This window comes from Columba livia, chromosome 1 (assembly GCF_036013475.1).
Source record: "Columba livia isolate bColLiv1 breed racing homer chromosome 1, bColLiv1.pat.W.v2, whole genome shotgun sequence".
NCBI lineage: Eukaryota > Metazoa > Chordata > Aves > Columbiformes > Columbidae > Columba > Columba livia.
Window position 1 is genome coordinate 205153276 of NC_088602.1, and position 18890 is coordinate 205172165.

At 37.7% G+C, this 18890-nt stretch overlaps 1 protein-coding gene and 1 long non-coding RNA gene across 5 annotated transcripts in view; one reads left to right on the forward strand and one right to left on the reverse strand.

Annotated features, from left to right (window-relative positions):
* LOC135578323 (uncharacterized) overlaps positions 1 to 18890 on the reverse strand; it is a 262971-nt gene that overhangs the window by 207893 nt on the left and 36188 nt on the right. The window lies entirely within an intron of this gene.
* The window catches only part of USP6NL (USP6 N-terminal like), a 131023-nt gene that overhangs the window by 2678 nt on the left and 109455 nt on the right, over positions 1 to 18890 (forward strand). For all 4 annotated transcript variants that reach the window (XM_065050130.1, XM_065050131.1, XM_065050132.1 and 1 more), the window contains exon 2: positions 2382 to 2471. In XM_065050130.1, the coding sequence (XP_064906202.1) occupies positions 2468 to 2471 (4 nt within the window). In that variant the 5' untranslated portion in view covers positions 2382 to 2467. The remainder of the gene's footprint in view (positions 1 to 2381; positions 2472 to 18890) is intronic.

Here is an 18890-nt window from a genome sequence, read left to right on the forward strand (position 1 = left end):
CAACTAATAGTTGTTCTTTCTCTGTTGTGTTGTAGTTGGCGGTGTTTCTGTGCAGGAGAGAGCCCTGCAAGCATTGCAATAAATCAGGTTGTTGGCTGAGAGCTGAGTGATAACTGTTTAGTTTCTCACTCACATCCTTAGGAAAAGCATCAATATTGTTATGCAGTAGAAAGTACAGACTTTGGTCCTGACTTTCCAATACTGCTTGCTATTACTTCATCTGAAATTACAGATTAAAAGATGAAACTTCCCCTTTTTAAGCACTTTCTAATAGTCAAATGGCCTTTAGCAAGATGATAAAGTTGTGAAGGAGGGAAATTTTATAAAGGACATATGCGGCGTTATTTCAAAGAACAAATACTGAATTAAACTGGAAGCCTGTATTGGCTTGTATTAGCAATAACTAGGATAGGTGAGATAGTGACATTTAAGATCTGGAAGTCGGAGTTCAAGTTGCTGTGGTGTACAGAACATTTTCTTGTCATGGTTATGATGCATGTTTTAAGGTAGTATATAGATGCTATGTTCTCCCCTACTTATTTCCTTAGTGTTATATAACTAGATTCTTATAAATGATATGGTGCATAATGATGCTATTATTAGCCTTAAGTGGTTTTTAGAACTGATGTGGTTTTTTCTTTTCCTAATGATCAGCCTTTTCCTGTACATACACACAATAAAATGTCATGCAACGTGGTGTCTCTGAGGCAGAGTATTGGTAGTTTGTGTTTACAAAACTAAGGTGAGACTATACCTTTGGAAAATCCAGTTGAACAGGAGACTCCGGTCTTCTAGTTGACTCCTTGTATGACTGAGGAACAATTTGGGCCCAAATGTGGTGTGGAGCTCTGGTCAAAAGTACTTTGGCCCTGGATTGAGGGCTGTCTGGGTGACTCATTTGCTGTTCTTAATAGCTGTAATTAACCCAGTAAATAATTAAGCGCTGTGGAAGTTGTATTTGATAATTTTGACATCAGTAATCAAAAGGAAGCTGACAAGACTGCTGTTCTAATGATATTTTAACCACTTGATTTTTTGATGAGGCTGTGTGTGCCTCAGTGGTTAATTTAGCAGCCATTCAGAGAAAATTGACAGGACCTGCAATTCAAACTATTCTGAAGTGGTTGCACCATCTCACAGCTTTGTGTTTATCTGTGATTTTTTTAGAACGTTTGCGTACGTATTTCTCTGGCACAATACCATTTTCTTTTCCTATTAAGCCTCCACCCCACGTTACTTTTTCAATGCAAAAAAGGTTGATTGTAATTTTCCGTTTGCAGCATTACCAAAGGCTTCCTTTGGGCAGCTGGACCTTTTTGTGATGTAAATCCAGTCCAGTGGTGGTTTCTCTACTCATCTGGCCTGTGCTGTTAGTCTGTAAATGTTATACGAAGTCATACTTGAGAAGAAGATATTTTCTTTTGTCTTTTAAATTTTATTTTATTTTTTTTAACATTAAGAGATCAGGAGAGTTGAGACTTGAAATCTGAGTCAGAACAAGATATTATCTGGCTGAATTAGCACAAATGGTCGGGTTCAGCAAGTTTTTAATGGTTCTGAAAAGAGGAAATAAGTCACACAATATTCCTTAATTTACAGAAACTCTATTTGTGTGGATATTAGAGGAAAACTTTATAGCTTAATAGATATGTGTGATTGCCTTTTTTTCATATCAGCTGTGAGCTGAAGTTACTTTAGTTTCACTGTTCTGTCAGATTTGTATAACTTGCTTTTAGCAGCAAGATAGAGGAGATATAATACATTTTCCAAAATGTACTTGCTGTGCTGTCATTGTCAGAGGTTAAAACCTCTATATTTCCCTTCAGGGAGAACCAGGCACATTGTTAGTAAATCCATAACTGTCTTAGTTGGTTATTTTTTAAAAAAAATTTATGAATTGACTGATGGTTTACAGTGGCTAGAAATGGGAACTGAGGAGAAAGTGTTGGAGCCTAATGCCAACCCATGCTTATTTATTTATTTTAAAGAGCATCTTCATGTCGCATCTTCTTGCAAGCTGAGGTTGCTGAAGGAAAATACTACTTCAGTATTTTCAGTTGCCATGTCTGTATTGTAGTCTTGTACTATTAACTTCTGAAGAATGTTTGTTATCTTTTGGGAGCCGTTATGTTTTATGAACCAGTACATGCACATGAGTTCATAATATGAATGTTAGAAGAAAGTGCATGTTTTGACTTTATATACTTCAAAATATATCCATAAGCAGTGAAGTTCCTCAGTCATAACAAATACATCTTTGTGTTCTTTTTTTTAATGAGGATGAAAAGATAGTAGGAAAGACAGTTAATATATTAACATTTATTCTAATTATTTGAAGTTGAAAAATTAACTTGTCTCTGTTATTTTCCTGCTGTCATCAGGACATGTATACCTCTGAGAAACCTTCTCCAACAAGAGACTTTGCTTCAAGACCCGTCTTGGATTATATGCAGAGAAGTTTCCAGTCATGAGTGAGTAGATATGTTTATTTAAGAAAAAAGAAATCCTTAGTTTGCAGTTTAGAAGAAATGTGCTTCTGTAGTGGGTTTGGGAAGGTGATTCTTCCTCAAAAATGTTCATACTGAATTTTATCACTTTAGTCCTTTAAAAATAACCAAATATAGCTGACATTTGGCAGACGGTGTTCTTAATGTGCAAATTTTTGATCAATGTGTGCTCTGTAAGGCTTCTGTGTTGGTAGTCTGGTTTCATTTTCAAGAAGGTGAATTCTGTAACAAGCTGATATTTGTTTTTTTTTTTTTTTTACAATATAAATAAAACATGTAACTCGGGGGGGAAGATGTTTTGGGTTTGCTAAGGACTCCAAAATATGTGACCATCCAGTAAATTAAATTAGCTGGTAAAAATCCAACATAGAATGAATGGACTTCATTTTAAGGGAAAAAATAAATATATTACTCAAATTCCAGTATAGAGGTCTGATCCCAAAGGAATTTTGGCATGTGTGGAAAGATCTGAGCCATAGAAAACTGCGATTTAAGATCTGTTTTGGTTGGAAAAAACAGGTGAAAGGCACCAGAAGTTTTGTTTTAGGTCATATCTGATGGGTAAAAGAAACTCTTTTTAGCCAACTGTTTTGAGTGTTGAAAGGTCTTTCATAGGTTTTATGGATGTGAGACTTTGTAATGAAATTCTTGGCAGCGACATCACCTACCTCTCCATCGTGTAGAATAAGGATACAACTTCATATGCACAGGAACTGTATAATGTAGCTCAGTTTCAACACAACTGTACTGAATCTGTTTGAGAACTAGCATCTAGTTTGTAGGATAATTATATCTTATGTTAGTAAAATAAGAATCTTTGATTTTCTGGGAGGAAGTGAGTGAAGAAAATTGTTGGTTAAATTCCTTGTCAAACTAAATGAAAAATGACTGTTCTTGTCATCTGGAAGAAAAAAAAGAATGATGAAGGACACGGTTGCTAAATGCAGCAAAGAAAAAAATACACCAAAAAAACAAGACTGAAAGAATTGCTGAAGTCCAGGGTTCGTGCTTAGTGTACATAGAACAATTTTAATATTTATATAGGATTATATCTGTTTTAGCTTTCATATTGCTGTTCACACGTGTTTACTTTCTGACGTTCAAAGTATTTACTGTACTGCATAGATGACAACTATACAAGCAGTTATTCAAGTACCTGAATATCCTGATCTGGCAAACACTACTATATTAATCTTAGTGTTTTTTTGTAGAGCATCTCATGTGCTTAAACATAACAAATAAGTGTCTTTTTAGCTTTTGAATCATGGTGTGTTAAGTGTGACTCACTGAGGTGTAGATGTGATGTTGTTGGTTTGAGTACAACAAATACTGTCATGACTTGAGCAAAACATCATTGATATTGGTGAGATTTTGACTTGATTCCAGACCGGAGAGTTTAGCTTTACATTAGCAAGAACGAAGACCCGTATTCAAATGAAAGTTAACACTCTGGCAGTACTTTTTGTGGTGATTAATAATAATGTTATTCAAAATACAGTCTCTTCTTTGCGGGACACCACATTCCTGTGGTAGATTAGATGCTTAAATCCATGCTAAGTGATTGGCTTCAAGGGCACAAAAGAAAATGCTGCGTTTTTTTGAAAATATGGTTCAGCTCGGGTAGGATTTCTTGGTTTACAGTTTGCTTCAGAGGAACTGCAACTATAAGTATGGTCTACATAGTTTTAGGCTCCCCTCTACTAAGTACCTCAGTCTCAAAGGTCTTATGAAGATGCATTTATTTGCATAGTTCTGTACAGGTAAGCTTATTCACAACGTCTGTGGGCACCTAGAATTGCTAGATGTGTTCGAAGTGATGGGAGTGTCTGGTATTCCGAACGTGCGCATCACCTGGTGTAATTCAAACCCTAAATCTATCTAGAATGTGAGAATGTCAAACTTAGGAAGGCTAATAACTTCTTGGTTGATAAATTCAGGATACTGTTACGTGAAGGCTACATTATAGAATCCTACTTGTTGTTTTCTTGTGATACACTTGATGCAATATATATTTCCCTTGCTGTTTCTGAAGGGCTTTTCCATGCTCTCAGTCCTACAATGATTAAACACCTTTTATAATATCTGCTCTAAATTTATTCACAGGCAGTTCATATCTATTTGGTTTTCTGCCAGCCTTATTCACTCATTTAAAAAGCAGTTTTTACCTTGTATCATATTTGTCGTTTCAGCAGCTTGTTGCATAGAGCATATTATTTTATTGAAACAGCACGTAGAAGTAAATTTGTAGTATGTTGGTACCTAAGGAGCACACACAAGCTTATTTTTAAGCAAATGATGAGTTAATATTTCTTTTGGAAAGCAACTAGGGGAACTCCTGCTGTTGTATACATTTTAATAGTTATCAGATGCGTAGGTAAATGCTTCAGATCCTGTTGTACCGGTTCTTCTCCCATATTGGGGAAGAGTATTGACAGAATTGCCAAGTCCACCACTCCTGGTAGTTGTTTTTAGTTGTTGGGCAATACAGAGAATCTGAAAAGGTGTTAAAACGGAGGCATTCTCTCTTAAAGCTCTTATTTCTGTGATCTGCCTTTATATGTTATAATAAATAAGACAAATCTGTATTTCAAATTATATTTTAATGTTGTGTACCCCATAGGACAGCGAGGTCACATGCTTAAATTGTGGGTAAGAGTATACAGTGTAGCTAAGTTAGATTGATTTTGATTTACCATTTAACAGGTAACTTGTCAGAGTAACCTTGGCTGTGTGTAACCTGGCTAGAATGTCACATCGCAGAAGGAGTTGGTTGAATTTGCTACGTTTTTGCCCAGTTGTTGACATTTAGCTGTCAGAAAGCTTGTAGTATCATGATAAATTCTTATGATTATGAACTGTGTTTGGGAGTTTCCCTGTGCATTCTCCTTTGAAGAAAGGTCAATGCACTGAACTCATTCGAGTGCCTCCAATGAACTCAGTTTGCAAACAATTAAAATAAATGTTAGTACATACTATTGCAACAAGCTGCTGACATCTTCATTTTTCACCCCCCTGAAATATATAGGATAAATTGTACAGAATAATTCTTTCTAGCTTTGTTTTTCTGCTCTTAGTTTTGTTCCCCAAACACTGCTTGCAATTGGGAAGTTAAGCTGCTATTCTTCAGTATCGTCTCCTCATGTTTTCCTCGCAATGGGCTGAGGGCAGGAGCACGTTTTGTGTGTTTGGAGAGATGCTGTGCGATGTAACCTTAGATTTGAAAATGGTCAGTGTGGCCTGGTAGTGAGGTGGGAAACTTTTTGCTTCAGTTCAAATCAAGACCACAACGGTGTGATTAAAGGCTCCTTCTGTTTGATGGCTGGTTATTTGTCTTGACCTCTCATTACAGCTGGCTTTCTAGTTCGTGTTCACAGAGGAACCTTAGGGTTTTGTGATTTCTAAAAAAGAGTTTTCTGTTCTTTCTTTTTGAGTTGTTGTAGTGTGTGTAAAGAAATAGTTTTGGCTGTTGCTTTCTTTGTTCACGGGCAATAAACTTGGGAATTAAAACAAATGTTAAGGTCAGCCTTAATAGATAATATAATGCTTTAGCAAGTGTGTGTTATTATTCCTATGCTTGCAACAGAGAAACGTGTGGTCTGGGCTTTTCTAAAACTTTCTATGCTAAGAAAAGTCTGTTTGGTTAAGGCTGGGTTGATTTTTCCCCCCTCACTTTCAGCCTCCCCTCCTTCCATGCCAGAATGAATTTGTAGTGAACTGAGGACAAGTCAAACTGTTCACAAAATAACTGCTGGGAAATGGACAATTTTTTGAGGCTTACAGAAAGTGTAAGGTGCCTGTGCATTTTGTGTATTTTAGAGTAAAGTGTTGCAAATGACAAAGCTGATCGGTGTAGTTTAAGAGGCTTTGTAGTCATCAGTTCTTTTCAGTGAGCTGAGATTTAAAGAAAGGAAAACAACCTAAGTTCTGATTCATACATAAAACTGCATGCTGGGGAAGGAAAGCTTAGAATTAAGCTAAAATTGCTTTAAAATGAAATACAATAATAAGTAGCTAAAGGGTGTTGGATCATTATGTTGCATGCTAAGTTTTTATTTTATTTTTTGAAACATGCACCCTGAAAACCCATTTATAAAATTCAAGCTAGAAGATACAGTCTGTGAAGTGTGTTCTCTAACAATTGATTTCACAGCACAAGTACCTTCTAATCTTTAGAAATATTGTGACTTGAGAAATACAGAAGAAGCTGTTGTGTCCTAGGTCATCTTTACCGAAATATGAAACAGTTATTCTTTAGGAAAAACTGAAGATCTGAGTGGTAAAGAATTGCAGGACATGGGGGGTAAAGAGGCATAATGCAGATTTGAAAAAGCTTAGTTTGAAGACTTGGGATGTGTTCAAAATATTTAAAGAATTAAATAATAGTAACCACCCCTGCAAATTGACTATCTGGAAAAGAATGAAACCCACAAGATACTTAAAAAAGCTACTGTATATTAACAACCTCATAAAAATTACTTAATTAATAACATTAGTATGCTCTATTTTTTCTTGAAACCGTCAGGAGAATTTACCCCTGTATGTAACTGTATTGACAAATGAACACTTGGATCAGAAGTAGTGTAGTCACTGTTGTTTTGCAGTGGGAAGATGAAGCATGAAAAATACATGTATCCTAAGTTGTTTGGCTCCTGAACCTGTGGTCAGAAGTGCTTCCCATTCTTGATCTTGCTTCGCTTTTATTGTTCTGTGTTGTCTCAACTTTTCACTTCTGTTCTCTTCGGATGCTGCGGGTTAATCCTGGATCTGCTGGGTGTCTGCTTGGGTAGCACAGCTCATACTTGAGAGAGACGATCAGCAAGTGCGCTAGAGAGAGTTTTCTAACTTAAACCACAGATTCAGAGGTCAAAGTTAATGAGTTACAGAAAGTTGTACGGACTTGTGGAAAAGCTTTGAATGAAGCTGAGTTTCTTTAAAACGGTCTGGCCTGCAGGAGTCAAGGCTGAACTGAGGGTCTTGAAAATTCTGTGACCCCCTCTTAAAATGTTGCACTTTCCAATCGAGGGGGGTGGTGGCCTTTCCCTGTTGGAATTTCTGCATTTTTCCTCCTTGCACGAGCATTCCTGAGGTTGATTTGCGTGGGGTGGGCTCCCTGAGCTGCTTTCTGCATAGCTGTAACGCAGGGAGAGAAGTGCAGGGGTGAGAATCAGTGGTCGGAGGGTGAGACTGTCCTTTCCAGTGCGAATTGTGTTTTTCCCATGCCTGAAATGTGTATGAACTGTAGTTTAAGTTGTTTAGGAACGTAGTCATCTTAGGCTTCTACACGAAGAGAGGAGAAGCATCTCCAGAGGGCTAATCAGATCTTGGATGACCCAGTTTCTCACCAACGCTGTAATTAACTTGCTCCTCAAACATAAACCCAAATACTTTACATGCACAGAACTGATGATGAAATGTAGGCATGTTAATAGAAACCTACCTGTTTTCTTAATATTCACATTTGATGATGTTGGATTTCTTGTTATTTATTCAATTGACATAATGTTGCAACTTCTCAGACCTTGTGAGTTGTTTTTTTCCTGATAGTACAGCTATTTAAGTATATCAGAACACAAACTAAAGCCTTTTGTGATTTGTCTGCATTTAAACAGACTTTTTAACCATTTTTGATCACTTTAGGATACTTGGGACTGGTAAGCTGGCTTTCCTTGCACTTAGAGTTTATTCAGATTGAAGAGGAAGACAAACATTTTTGAGTTCTGTTCTGTCACTTTTTTAACCGAACAAAATAAATCTTCAATCTCCATAGGCTGAAGTGAAGTCACTTTATTTTCTTCAGCTTTGCAGGTGGTTGCAGCTACTAAAAATGTATTTATTGCATTCAGAAACTGTGCTTCATGTGATACGTACAAGTTCAGTAGTCTCACTTTCTGTAAGGCGAACAGGCACTGTGTAGTGTTTACTGTTAGTTAATAATGTATAGTAAGGCTAAATTTTTTAAAACCCTTTGCATATATTTCAAACACGTTTTAACTAATATACGTATATATTATACATATATTTTGTTTTGCCATAAATGGAACGTCAAGGCTATCTTATTTCAGTTGGGCTTTCTCCCTGTGGGATTAAATTGATGGTCAGATTGACGGGGTTTCTCTAAATTAGTTAGTTCAACATGACACCTGTGTTTAAACCGATGTAATTTCTGTTTGTAAACCAAGATGTTGGCACTGGCAGGAAACTATTGTTGGTTTTGAACTGACAGGAGACTTGTGGCAGGAAAATTACCATCCTGAATGTAATTGAAGTACCAGCCTTTTTGTATACACGTTTATTGCTCCCTGAATATGTTATTTCTAGACACTGGCACTTGATATCTATTCTGTTGTGTTTGCAATGAAAATTAAGGTTGGATTATTTACTTCGTGCCACTGTAACTCTGTGTGTGCACCCAAAGTAGTGAAGATTATATAAATGTATTTATAATATTTTTATATTTAAACATTCATTTACCTATTACAGTTGCATTACATATTTATAAATAATTTTTATTTATATTATAAATTACATATTTACATGAAATATATAACAATTATTTATGTGTTTATATATAGCGGGACAGAGTCCTCTTTCTAAATTTGTCTGCCTCTCACTGTTTTGATTGATGGGCAGTAAGGACTGCTTAATTTTTCTTGCTAATTAGTGTACACGGAAGTACGTACCTTTGGCATGATAATATTCTCCTGTTACAGCTTTTTTTAATTTAAATCTTAGTTTTTGGGCCTATCTCTGTAGTTCTTTATATAGAACATTGCACAATAATGCCTTTATTGCTAGTCCTGCAGCAGAAGAACACTGTAACCTTGTTCTCTGGGGTGAGTATCAAGTATCCACCGCTATGTAAGCAATTCATATTTCTGCGATCCTATTCATCCTGTGATAAGTTGAGGGTGGCGTTCAAGTACATTCCAAAGCGGGGAAGGATGCAGAAACTCACGGCTAAAATACAAGTGAAAAGCGAGAGCTATAAATGTAGATATTTGGACAGGCATCCCCCCTCTCTGCATGGGGCACTATATAGACACAGAACAATGTTCTATTAATACTTACTGCAGAGAGGACTCTTTGAGGCTTCAGTTTTAAGCTTCCTAGTGGTGTTATCATTTCCTATTGAATTAGAGAATTCACATAACAACAGCTGAGTCAGCTGAAGGATCAGAAATGGGCTGAAGACGACTTTTTTCCAACAGCCGTGTTAAGTGAGGTTTTCAGAAGACTTTCCTTGCCCGTTGTGAGTCATGTTGTTCTCTCCATACAAATGACTGAATAATACACACCACTGTGTTGGAAAAGTGAAGCTGGTGCTTCTCATTACTGTACCTTTTATCACAGATAAGAAAAACAATGAGCCGCAGCCTCATTTTATGTTATATTATCTATGTTCATATTCAAGAAATAAAACACATGATTTACAAGATGTGTGGCTATTTTAAGCTAAACTGACCTGTGTTTCAAGACAACCTGCTCTGACATTCTGTACCCAATTTTTGATAGAGAACAACCTCTTTGATTTGTAGCAGGGATGGAAAACATTTGGCATTGTTGCCATAAGTGGGGTTATGCAAGTAGTCCCAGCAGGACGACCGGCTCCATGACTGACTCCGTGTTTGTTGAAATTTAAGATCTTTTCTTTACTTAACCTCTCCAATCCCTTGTCCTTTCAGTGTCTCAAGGATGGTTGCAGATGTTTGTGTAAACAAAGCAGCTACACTTAGGTGATATCTTATCACTCAACTGATTATAAGGTTTGTTTAATCTCTCATTGCAAAATAACCCCCTATAATTAAGATACTTTAATTCTTAAAATTATGTGGGGGCCTGACAAGATAGCACTGGATGTTTTTCAAGGCTCTTGGAATGTCTGTACCTGTCCTGGTCAAATTGTCTGAGATGGGTAGAAAACTCTGTGGGACTTCCAGGCCGGTTTGTGAAGCTGGTGTGTTGAGGTTTCTATTTCTTTTTTTCTTCTTTTTTTTTTTAAATATTATTTTCCTTCTGCCTTATTTTGTGCAACATAATAATTTCTGGAAGGGAATGCACAGCAACATGCTGCAGAATCTCCAGTACTTTTCAGCAGTGCAGTCATTAATCTAATAGATCACTAATATCAAAAGGCACTTTGTTTTAATAAAGCACTTTGGTTTGCCGTAGGAGAGGACTCTTGAATGCAGCCTTTCTGTTTCACCCTTGAAAAGCTCTTTGAGAACCTGCCTGGTTCCGTGGTAGTGCTGAAAGGCTCGCTCAGAGCCCTTTTGAGCAGGAGTCAGACTTTCCAGAAATTTTAGAGACATAAGGAAATATGTCTCTCACCAGAACGTGTTCTGTTTTTGTTCAATATGAAGCCTTTTCCTTCTCTTATTAATTTATTTATTTTTGGTATTAGAAATCCGTACAACGTTATGTGAGGAGTATTTTGTGCTGCAGCTATTTCTGAGTTGTACAAACACTCTAATGACACAACCCTCCTTCTCTACCCTCCCCAAACTTACTTTTTGGAGGTGATGCTCTGTTCTCATCAGCAATCCTGCACTACAGCTGTATTTTGTGTCTGTTCTCCAGATCCTGCTTGCCTTGCAGAGCAGTTCTATTTCATATTACTTTCTATCTGCTTGTAAAACATCAGACAAGCTTTTAGCTTTCTCTTAAATCCCCCCAGTTACAGCAAGGTACTGTAAGAGTGTTTGAAGGACCTTGGGCTTGGTCTTGGAGGATGGGAGAGGAAAAAGTGGGTTTATAATTTGCCTTGAAAAGTTTAGGTGCAAACTGAAAAGTTTAAATTTTGCTTTTTATTTCCTCTCCAATTCCTCCCCACACCAAACTCTTCCTATGCTGGAAGCAGTGATAAAGATGTCTTTAGTTTTTTATTTAACGATGTGGTAGGAATGTACTTTTTAGAGCAAAGGCTAAGGAGTCACTTTTAGTGACGTTTCAATATTTATTTATTCCCCATGCATTTAAACAAACTAAACTGATATTTATGTGAAACTCACTGTGAGGCCCTTGGGTACTGTGTATGTTTTTTTTTAATTTTTAAAATCTTTTTAATACATTGGTCATTAAATGGAACTTCTGTTTTGAAGAACTGACTCTTAATTTGTGTTTTGTTTAATGCTGTATATTCAGTGGTTCTAGTAGATGATATAGCAAGGCCAGGTTACCTGTGTGTTGTCCTGTGACACCCAACAGATCAAGGGGAGGTTTAAATTGGATATTAGGAAAAAATTATTCACAGGAAGGGTTGTTGGGAATTGGAACAGGCTGCCCAGGGCAGTGGTGGAGTCACCATCCCTGGAGGGGTTGGAAAGGTGTTTAGAGGAGGTTCTTAGGGACATGGTTTAGTGCCAGAGTTAGGTTATGATTGGACTCGATGATCCTGAGGGTCTCTCCCAACCAAAATGATTCTGTGATTCCAAGTTCAAGGGTAAATCTGCTGTAAAGGGATGATGGTGGCACTTCTGTTCCCATTCTTTAGCACTGATGTAGTACCACTGGTAGTTAAAATAGTGCGTTAAAATGCCTGGCTATAATATTGGGTAGAGTGACGCAATTCAGACCTTTCTTCTCTGGACCATGTGCTGAAGCTTGACTTGATATTAAATTCTCTTCAGCTACAGAAAGAGCGTGGAGAACAGTAAATGTGCTACAATGTGCCAAAATGGGGACTGGGGCATGGACAATTCCTCTGTCTTGGCTCTTGTAATAGGTAGGTAAGATGTTCTATAGGTGGATGGCTTGGTTGTCTTAAAGTGGAGCTGAATAAAGAAGCCTATTTCTCACAGAAACACAGAATGGTTGGGGTTGAAAGGGACCTCTGGAGATCATCCAGTCCAACCCACCTGCTAAAGCAGGTTCACCAGAGCAGATCACACAGGAATGTGTCCAGGTGGGTTTGAATGTCTCCAGAGAAGGAGACTGCACAACCTCTCTGGGCAGCCTGGGCCAGGGCTCTGGCACCTCAAAGTGAAGAAGTTTCTCCTCATATTCAGATGGAACCTCCTGTGCTTCAGTCTGTGCCCATTGCCCCTCATCCTGTCATTGGGCACCACTGAAAAGAGTCTGGTCCATCCTCTTGACATCCACCCTGAGATATTTATAAACATTGATGAGATCCCCTCTCAGCTTCTCTTCTCCAGTTCTCACTGCTGCTTTCCTGCTCTAACACCAGCACAGTTCAGCTGCAGGAGCTGTCGCTGGGACACCCAGATGTGTCCCCTCAACTTTTTCCATTGCTGAGAGTATAAGAGAACTCTCTTGTTAGCAGCTAAGCCATGTATATGCTTTATGGGAAACAGGACTCGCTATGAAGCAAATGGGACCTCTAACTTACAGCGCACCACTAAAGAAATCCATTCCTAAGAACAGAGGCAAAACAGAGATAAATGTAAAGATAACCATAAGCAGCCACTTACTTGGAATATGTATCTCAAATACAACTCTAGCATTAGCCTTAAGTAGTTGTGCTTAACAAGATTGTCATATCCAACTACTAAGCTCAGATTTTTAAAATGCATTAGTTAAAATACTTTTAAAAGTCTGCATTTTCCAGTGTGTTTTCTGGGAGAGCAGGAGGCAGAAGTGTGAACAGTTAATAATCTCTGGTTAGAACACAACTACATTGAGCAGACAGACCTGGTTTGCTTCTGTACAAAGGACGGGGCATCACTTCTGGGCTGCATGACCTTCAGGCTCATTTCCTTCGGTTACTTTTGAAGTAGCATATGTCTCTTTATGAAAGTGTTTTCATCAGTAAGTAAGCTATATTTCTGTGAACAGATATTTCTTTAGTGTTAGATTAGCCTATTACAAAGTATTCAAAACTTGCTTTACAAATTGAGTTTCTTGGGGAGAGAGAAAGCCATGCCATAGGTGACTCGCTACAAAAATTAAGCCTGTGAATACATGAGGTTAATGAAAATAGTGTGTATTTTGCTGTGCCCTAATAAGGTTTGATGTTCTTCCTGGTGGCTGTGGACATCTGTGTTTTATTACTTGGATTAAATATCAACACAGAAATGCTACATGCAGTAAAGGTTTTAATCCTGCTGACAAATAGGGATGCACAGAATTCTCTAGTTTTTCTTTGCTTCAAGGAGGGTAAGAGATTATAATCTCATTTGTATCCTTTTCAAAAGGAAACCAAGTAAAGGTTTAAATTAAAAACAAAATGTTAATATTTCTTTTTTAAGTTTGAATTGAATGCATATTCACTTTCATTAATCTTTGCCAAAATAGATTGATGAATTGACTTTTGGCTTCAAAATTGACACACGTAAGATAGTAATAGTTCTGATTTTTGTTTAATATTAGAAAAAGGAAAAAATATTTCTTCTAATGACTTGTATGGCTTCTTTTCATATGCTTAGGTTTGACAGAACATCTTAATACTATCCTTTAGCTTGAAGATAAATCTGTCGATTAAAACTACAGTCCTGACCCAAATCCAGGCAATAAAAAATTGCTGCTTATTCTGCTTGGAATGTGCATATGCAGGAGATGCTGCATATTGTTGGAAAAATCTTTTGTAACTTTTCTGTTGTAATTACAGCTTCATAAATGTTTAGTTTCTTTTTGAGACTTCTAGTGTGGAACTTCATTGAGGGTTTGATTGCGGGTAACAATAAAACCCTGGCAGATGTATTGTTAACCTCCTCTCCCCTCCCTTCCTCCTTCAGCTCCTCCCTCTCCCCCCTTCCCACTCAGGACAGGCGATCGGGAGGGAAAGAAGGACAGAGAGAAGAGAGTTGGAAAAATGTTTTACTAATGCTACTGATAAGAATAGAGAAAATAATACAAAATATATAAAACCCATCTTGAAAGTCCCAGCAACTGCAGAGCCGGCACCCGAAGTCCTGGATTGGACTCTGCAGCCAACCGGAGCTGGATTCAGTCTCTGGGCCTCAGTTCGCAGGGGCGACTAGCAAGATCCTCTCCTAATGTCGGCCTTAAGGAAAAAGGGACAAGATTCTTGTGATTTCCCACTTTTATATGAAGTATTCACATGAATGGGATATTATACTTGGTTGGTCAGTTTCTTGGTCACCAGTTTCTCGTTGCCCCTCTAGTGAGATGTCCATCCATGCTTATCAATAATTTTGCATTCCATTGCCATGTTTACCAAAACATGTATCCGATTTTCCAGGAAAATGCAGCTAATATGAAGCTTTAGCTGACTGGCAAATTCACTAAAAGAGAAACTTGTTTTTAACAAAACCAGGACAAACTTTTTTCTCAAAAATAATTATAATTTGCAGCTAAAATATACATATATGCTGATATTGGTCTCCATTATTGTCTGGATGTATCGAGTGGGTGATGAAAGTGACGTATGTGGGCAGTTCCCTTGGCTTTGTTGGGGCTCTCTGGGAGAGCTGCGGTCTTGTTATCACCTACATCCGCTTCCAGAACGTGTTGTAGCAAGAGCTGAGGGGGTAAAAAATAGTGTGAATTGAGTAAGAAGGGTAACAGTAAGAGTGTTGTGCAGTGACAGGATTTTGCAATGTGTTGTTTCTTTCCTTAGAGCTTCAAAGTGTGCAGTAATAGCTGCTGAACATAGCTATATGGCTATATATATATATATTTTTTTTCCCCCTTTCTCCTTTTTCAGCATTTGTTTTTCTTCTTTGGGCTGAAAAGCTTTTGCCTGGAACAGGTGGAATTAATTTAATCGACCATTTATTGAAGTTCTCCATCATCATCCTGAATTTAATGAGCAGCTTTATTGTATGTTTAAAGTAGAAAGAAAAACAGACTTTAAAAAGTGTGGACAAAGGTCTCTCATCCTCTTTAATCAGTGTTCACTTAAATAATTCTAACGGAAAGTTATATATCAGGTCAAGCTGCTTTCTGCTCCCAAGAAGACTTCTAGAACAGGGTCATATGGTTACATCAGTTTATTTAAAAACTGCAGCCATACTTTCATGCTTTGAAAATGGAAGCAAAAGTGCCAGGAATGAAGAAGAAAATTCCTAAGTGAATGTGAGTTCTGTTGAATTAAGTAGTTCCTTATATTTACTGACCCTGTAGGATCGTTCAGAAGACTGGGAGGCTGTCTATGTATCTACCTATTCTTATAGATGCTTTGCAAAATGTAGATCCAAAGGCATTTCATCTTTAAAAAATTAATGAATAGTAAATTGAGTTATATCACCAGTGCAAACAGTTTCCCAGGAAAGACTACCAGATTTCCACATATGATTTCCTAAGAGTGTTAGGTTTTATTTTGTATATCTTTTTCATGGTTTGTTTTCCTGCATTACTGCCCAAGGAAAGTCTATAGAAAACAATGCAGATCAGAATTGCAGTTTCAGAGATTGATGGGGAGGGTTGGTTATTGATCTGGACTCCAGAATTCTATGCCAACTACAGCAGGTTATTTAAAACTTAATGAAAGCTGTAGGCTTCAGTTCAAAGATTGGAAAATTAATTCAAAACGTTAGTGGGAAAGGATAGATAACCTACTTTATAACTCCTTTTGTAACAATTTGTATCATGATATATTGCCTGTCTTGGAGCTCCATGCCTATTTATTTTGAGATATTAATTTGAAGACCAATTGTGACAGGAAAAGTCAGGGCCCAGGTATCATAAACCAAAATGTTTCTGTTGGTACTGAAGATGTTGCCAGGACTTAGCTGCTAGGTAGACTTTATTAGAATTTATTATTTTTTGCATGAAATAAGCAGTTTTACTGAGAACTCACTAAGCAAATGTTTTTACAATACGCTGTTCTTTCTATTTGATATTTAAAGGATCTTTTTCTGGCTCATGTGCCTCGCTTGTATTTCCTTAATCCTTTCAACTAATCTCTTGTTGAAAACTTTCCTCCTTTCATGAAATAGTTGTTATTCCTGATAAGAAAATCTTCATTTTCCAACCCCCTTTGCCGCGATGGGAGGGAAGGTGAAGCAGTTCCGGTGTGTGTGGTTTCTGAAACGGCGGCTTTTAAAGCAAACGCTCAGGCTGGTCATTGAGAACAGCTGCCCAGGCTGTTGCTGGCACTTGACTTTTTATAGCCCTCGTTAGGAATAATCCAGCTGACTTTGGAACATATCGAAGCACCATCTGTATTTTACAGAGGTAGGAAAAAGGGTCCAAAGAGCAAAGGGAATCCCCCCCGCCCTGTTCTCGTAAATCCCGCCTGTAACGGCAAACTTTGCTCTTTTGAAGAGCTAAATAGATACCAGGAGGAGTGTTTTGTGTGTATAATATGTGCTTTCTAGATGATAATGGGAAGATTAAAGCTGATCCTGCTTGCATTCAAACACCAACCAGGACTCGGTCTCGGGCTGGTGCCTTGCTGGCCATTGCATTACAGACTGTCCATTTCCTTGGCTGCGTTGGGCCTGAACGCTTGATATCTTAACTATGCTTAGAGTTTAGCAGGTAGGGAAAAGGACATAAATAATTCTGCCTATGAGGAGCATAAAGTAGGATTATGAAGACAGATCTGCACGGGTTTCTGCAGAGGATGTGGTAGAATAATCTGGATGCAGCCTGAATTCTGGCCAGTTCAGCTTGATGTGAGATGGAAAAAAGAACGGTCACAATAACTTTGCATCTCAAATAAAATGCGTGCAAGCCTGTTGTTTGTATGAACGAATGCCCTCGAGCTATTTTAGTGTGGTGTGGGGTGTTTAATGATACCTGCTACATTTTCCTTTCTATAAATGAGGGCACAACAGCTGCTTTTTTGGGTAGGTTCGGTGCTGTCTGGAATTACCTTGGGGGTTCTTGATGTTTTTTTTAAGCTTAGACAGAATGGCATGAATACATAAACATTATAGATTATGAGAAGAAAGGGAAGGAGAAAACATGAATTTTTCCTCAAACTTAAACTCTGATAATTTTTCCCCCAAGTGTCATTTGACAAATACCCACCGAGCCGTACTTACGCATTGTATTTTGTGCTCTAAGTACGTTGCCTCTTAGCAATACACTTTATGAAAAAGAACAGCTTTCAAAGGCTGGTTAATTATAATTACATTAATGGAAACATTTTTATTTTGAGTGATGACAGCTGACTAATCAGGATGCAGGTCCCTCTCTATATTATGCTTAGGAGAGGTCAAGGGCTACACACAGTGATCCATAAAATACCATCCTGGTTCACTGCTACTTCTCATACCAACATATTTAATCAGGTTGATAATGTGCCTGATTTCTCTATTCCCTACAGCTTTTTTATTTTGGAGCCTAGAAAATAAGAACCGCATTATGTTCCACATTCTCTTCCACCATGCCATGGAGACTAGAAACGTGTGCGTTTGCACCTCTATGAAGAAGGAATGTGGTGGGGTTTATTTTTCGTATATTAAAAGTGAGAGTTCAAAGAAACAGTAGGATTGCAAGAGCTCAAGCTTTAAGAGAACCCCCAGCATTGCTGGAAAGATTCACAACAACGTTACCAAGCTTGGTACCTTCATATTCTTCCTAGAAGAAGAATAATCTCCACTCACAGCAAAGGATCTGCTTCCCTAGGGCAGCACTAGGGAGAAAGGGTTAAACAGTGACAAAGAGAGACCTGCAAGCTTGCGAAATACGTGGTAAACAAGCAGCCTAACCCCAGACAGCTGTTGTTGCAGCCCCCCAAAATCATACTGGATAATTAGTATATTAGCCATTCTTCAGCATGGAGTTAAGAAAAAAAAGATGCAAGATCATCAAGTGTGTATTGCTTAGCAAACTAGCTGTCAAACATGAAGGATGCTTAGCAGAAATTCATGTGATATGCACTGAACACCTAACACTTTTTTTCTCCTCAAACAGATTAAATTGTTATTCTATATTTGTGACACTCGGTTTCGTTTTGATTTACCTTGTATATCTGTGTCAGAGCTGCTCTGAACTTTCAGTGGGTGAATATCCTGACCCACAGTTTGTGTTTTTCTCAGAATGTGGCGGTTGTAGCGACAGATTATATGGAAATAGCAGTTTGGTTTCATGATTCAAAGGTACGAGTGAACTATAACCAAGTTATCAGTCATGAGTGATGGGTGAAATTACGTGATTTAGCTAGTTAGTGTGTTTTGTTTCTTGAAGTCTTTTTGGTGTTGCCACTTTTTAAGTGCAGGTTTAGTGTTATTGTCTTGTAATCTACAAGACAATAACATATATATATATATGTTATATGTAGATGTTATATATACATATGTTATATGTATATATATATGTATAAATGGATTTGAGGAATGAGAAATATCACCCACAAAGCTTATTGTATAATTCTTCAAGGTGTGAGCGATCTGTCTGTTACATTGTTTGTCATGAACACCATGGCCCTGCATCAGACTCGCACTATTTTCTTTCTTTAGGTCGCACACAGAATGTTTCACAGACTTGTTTACATTTTCCTAAATTAATTTTAAG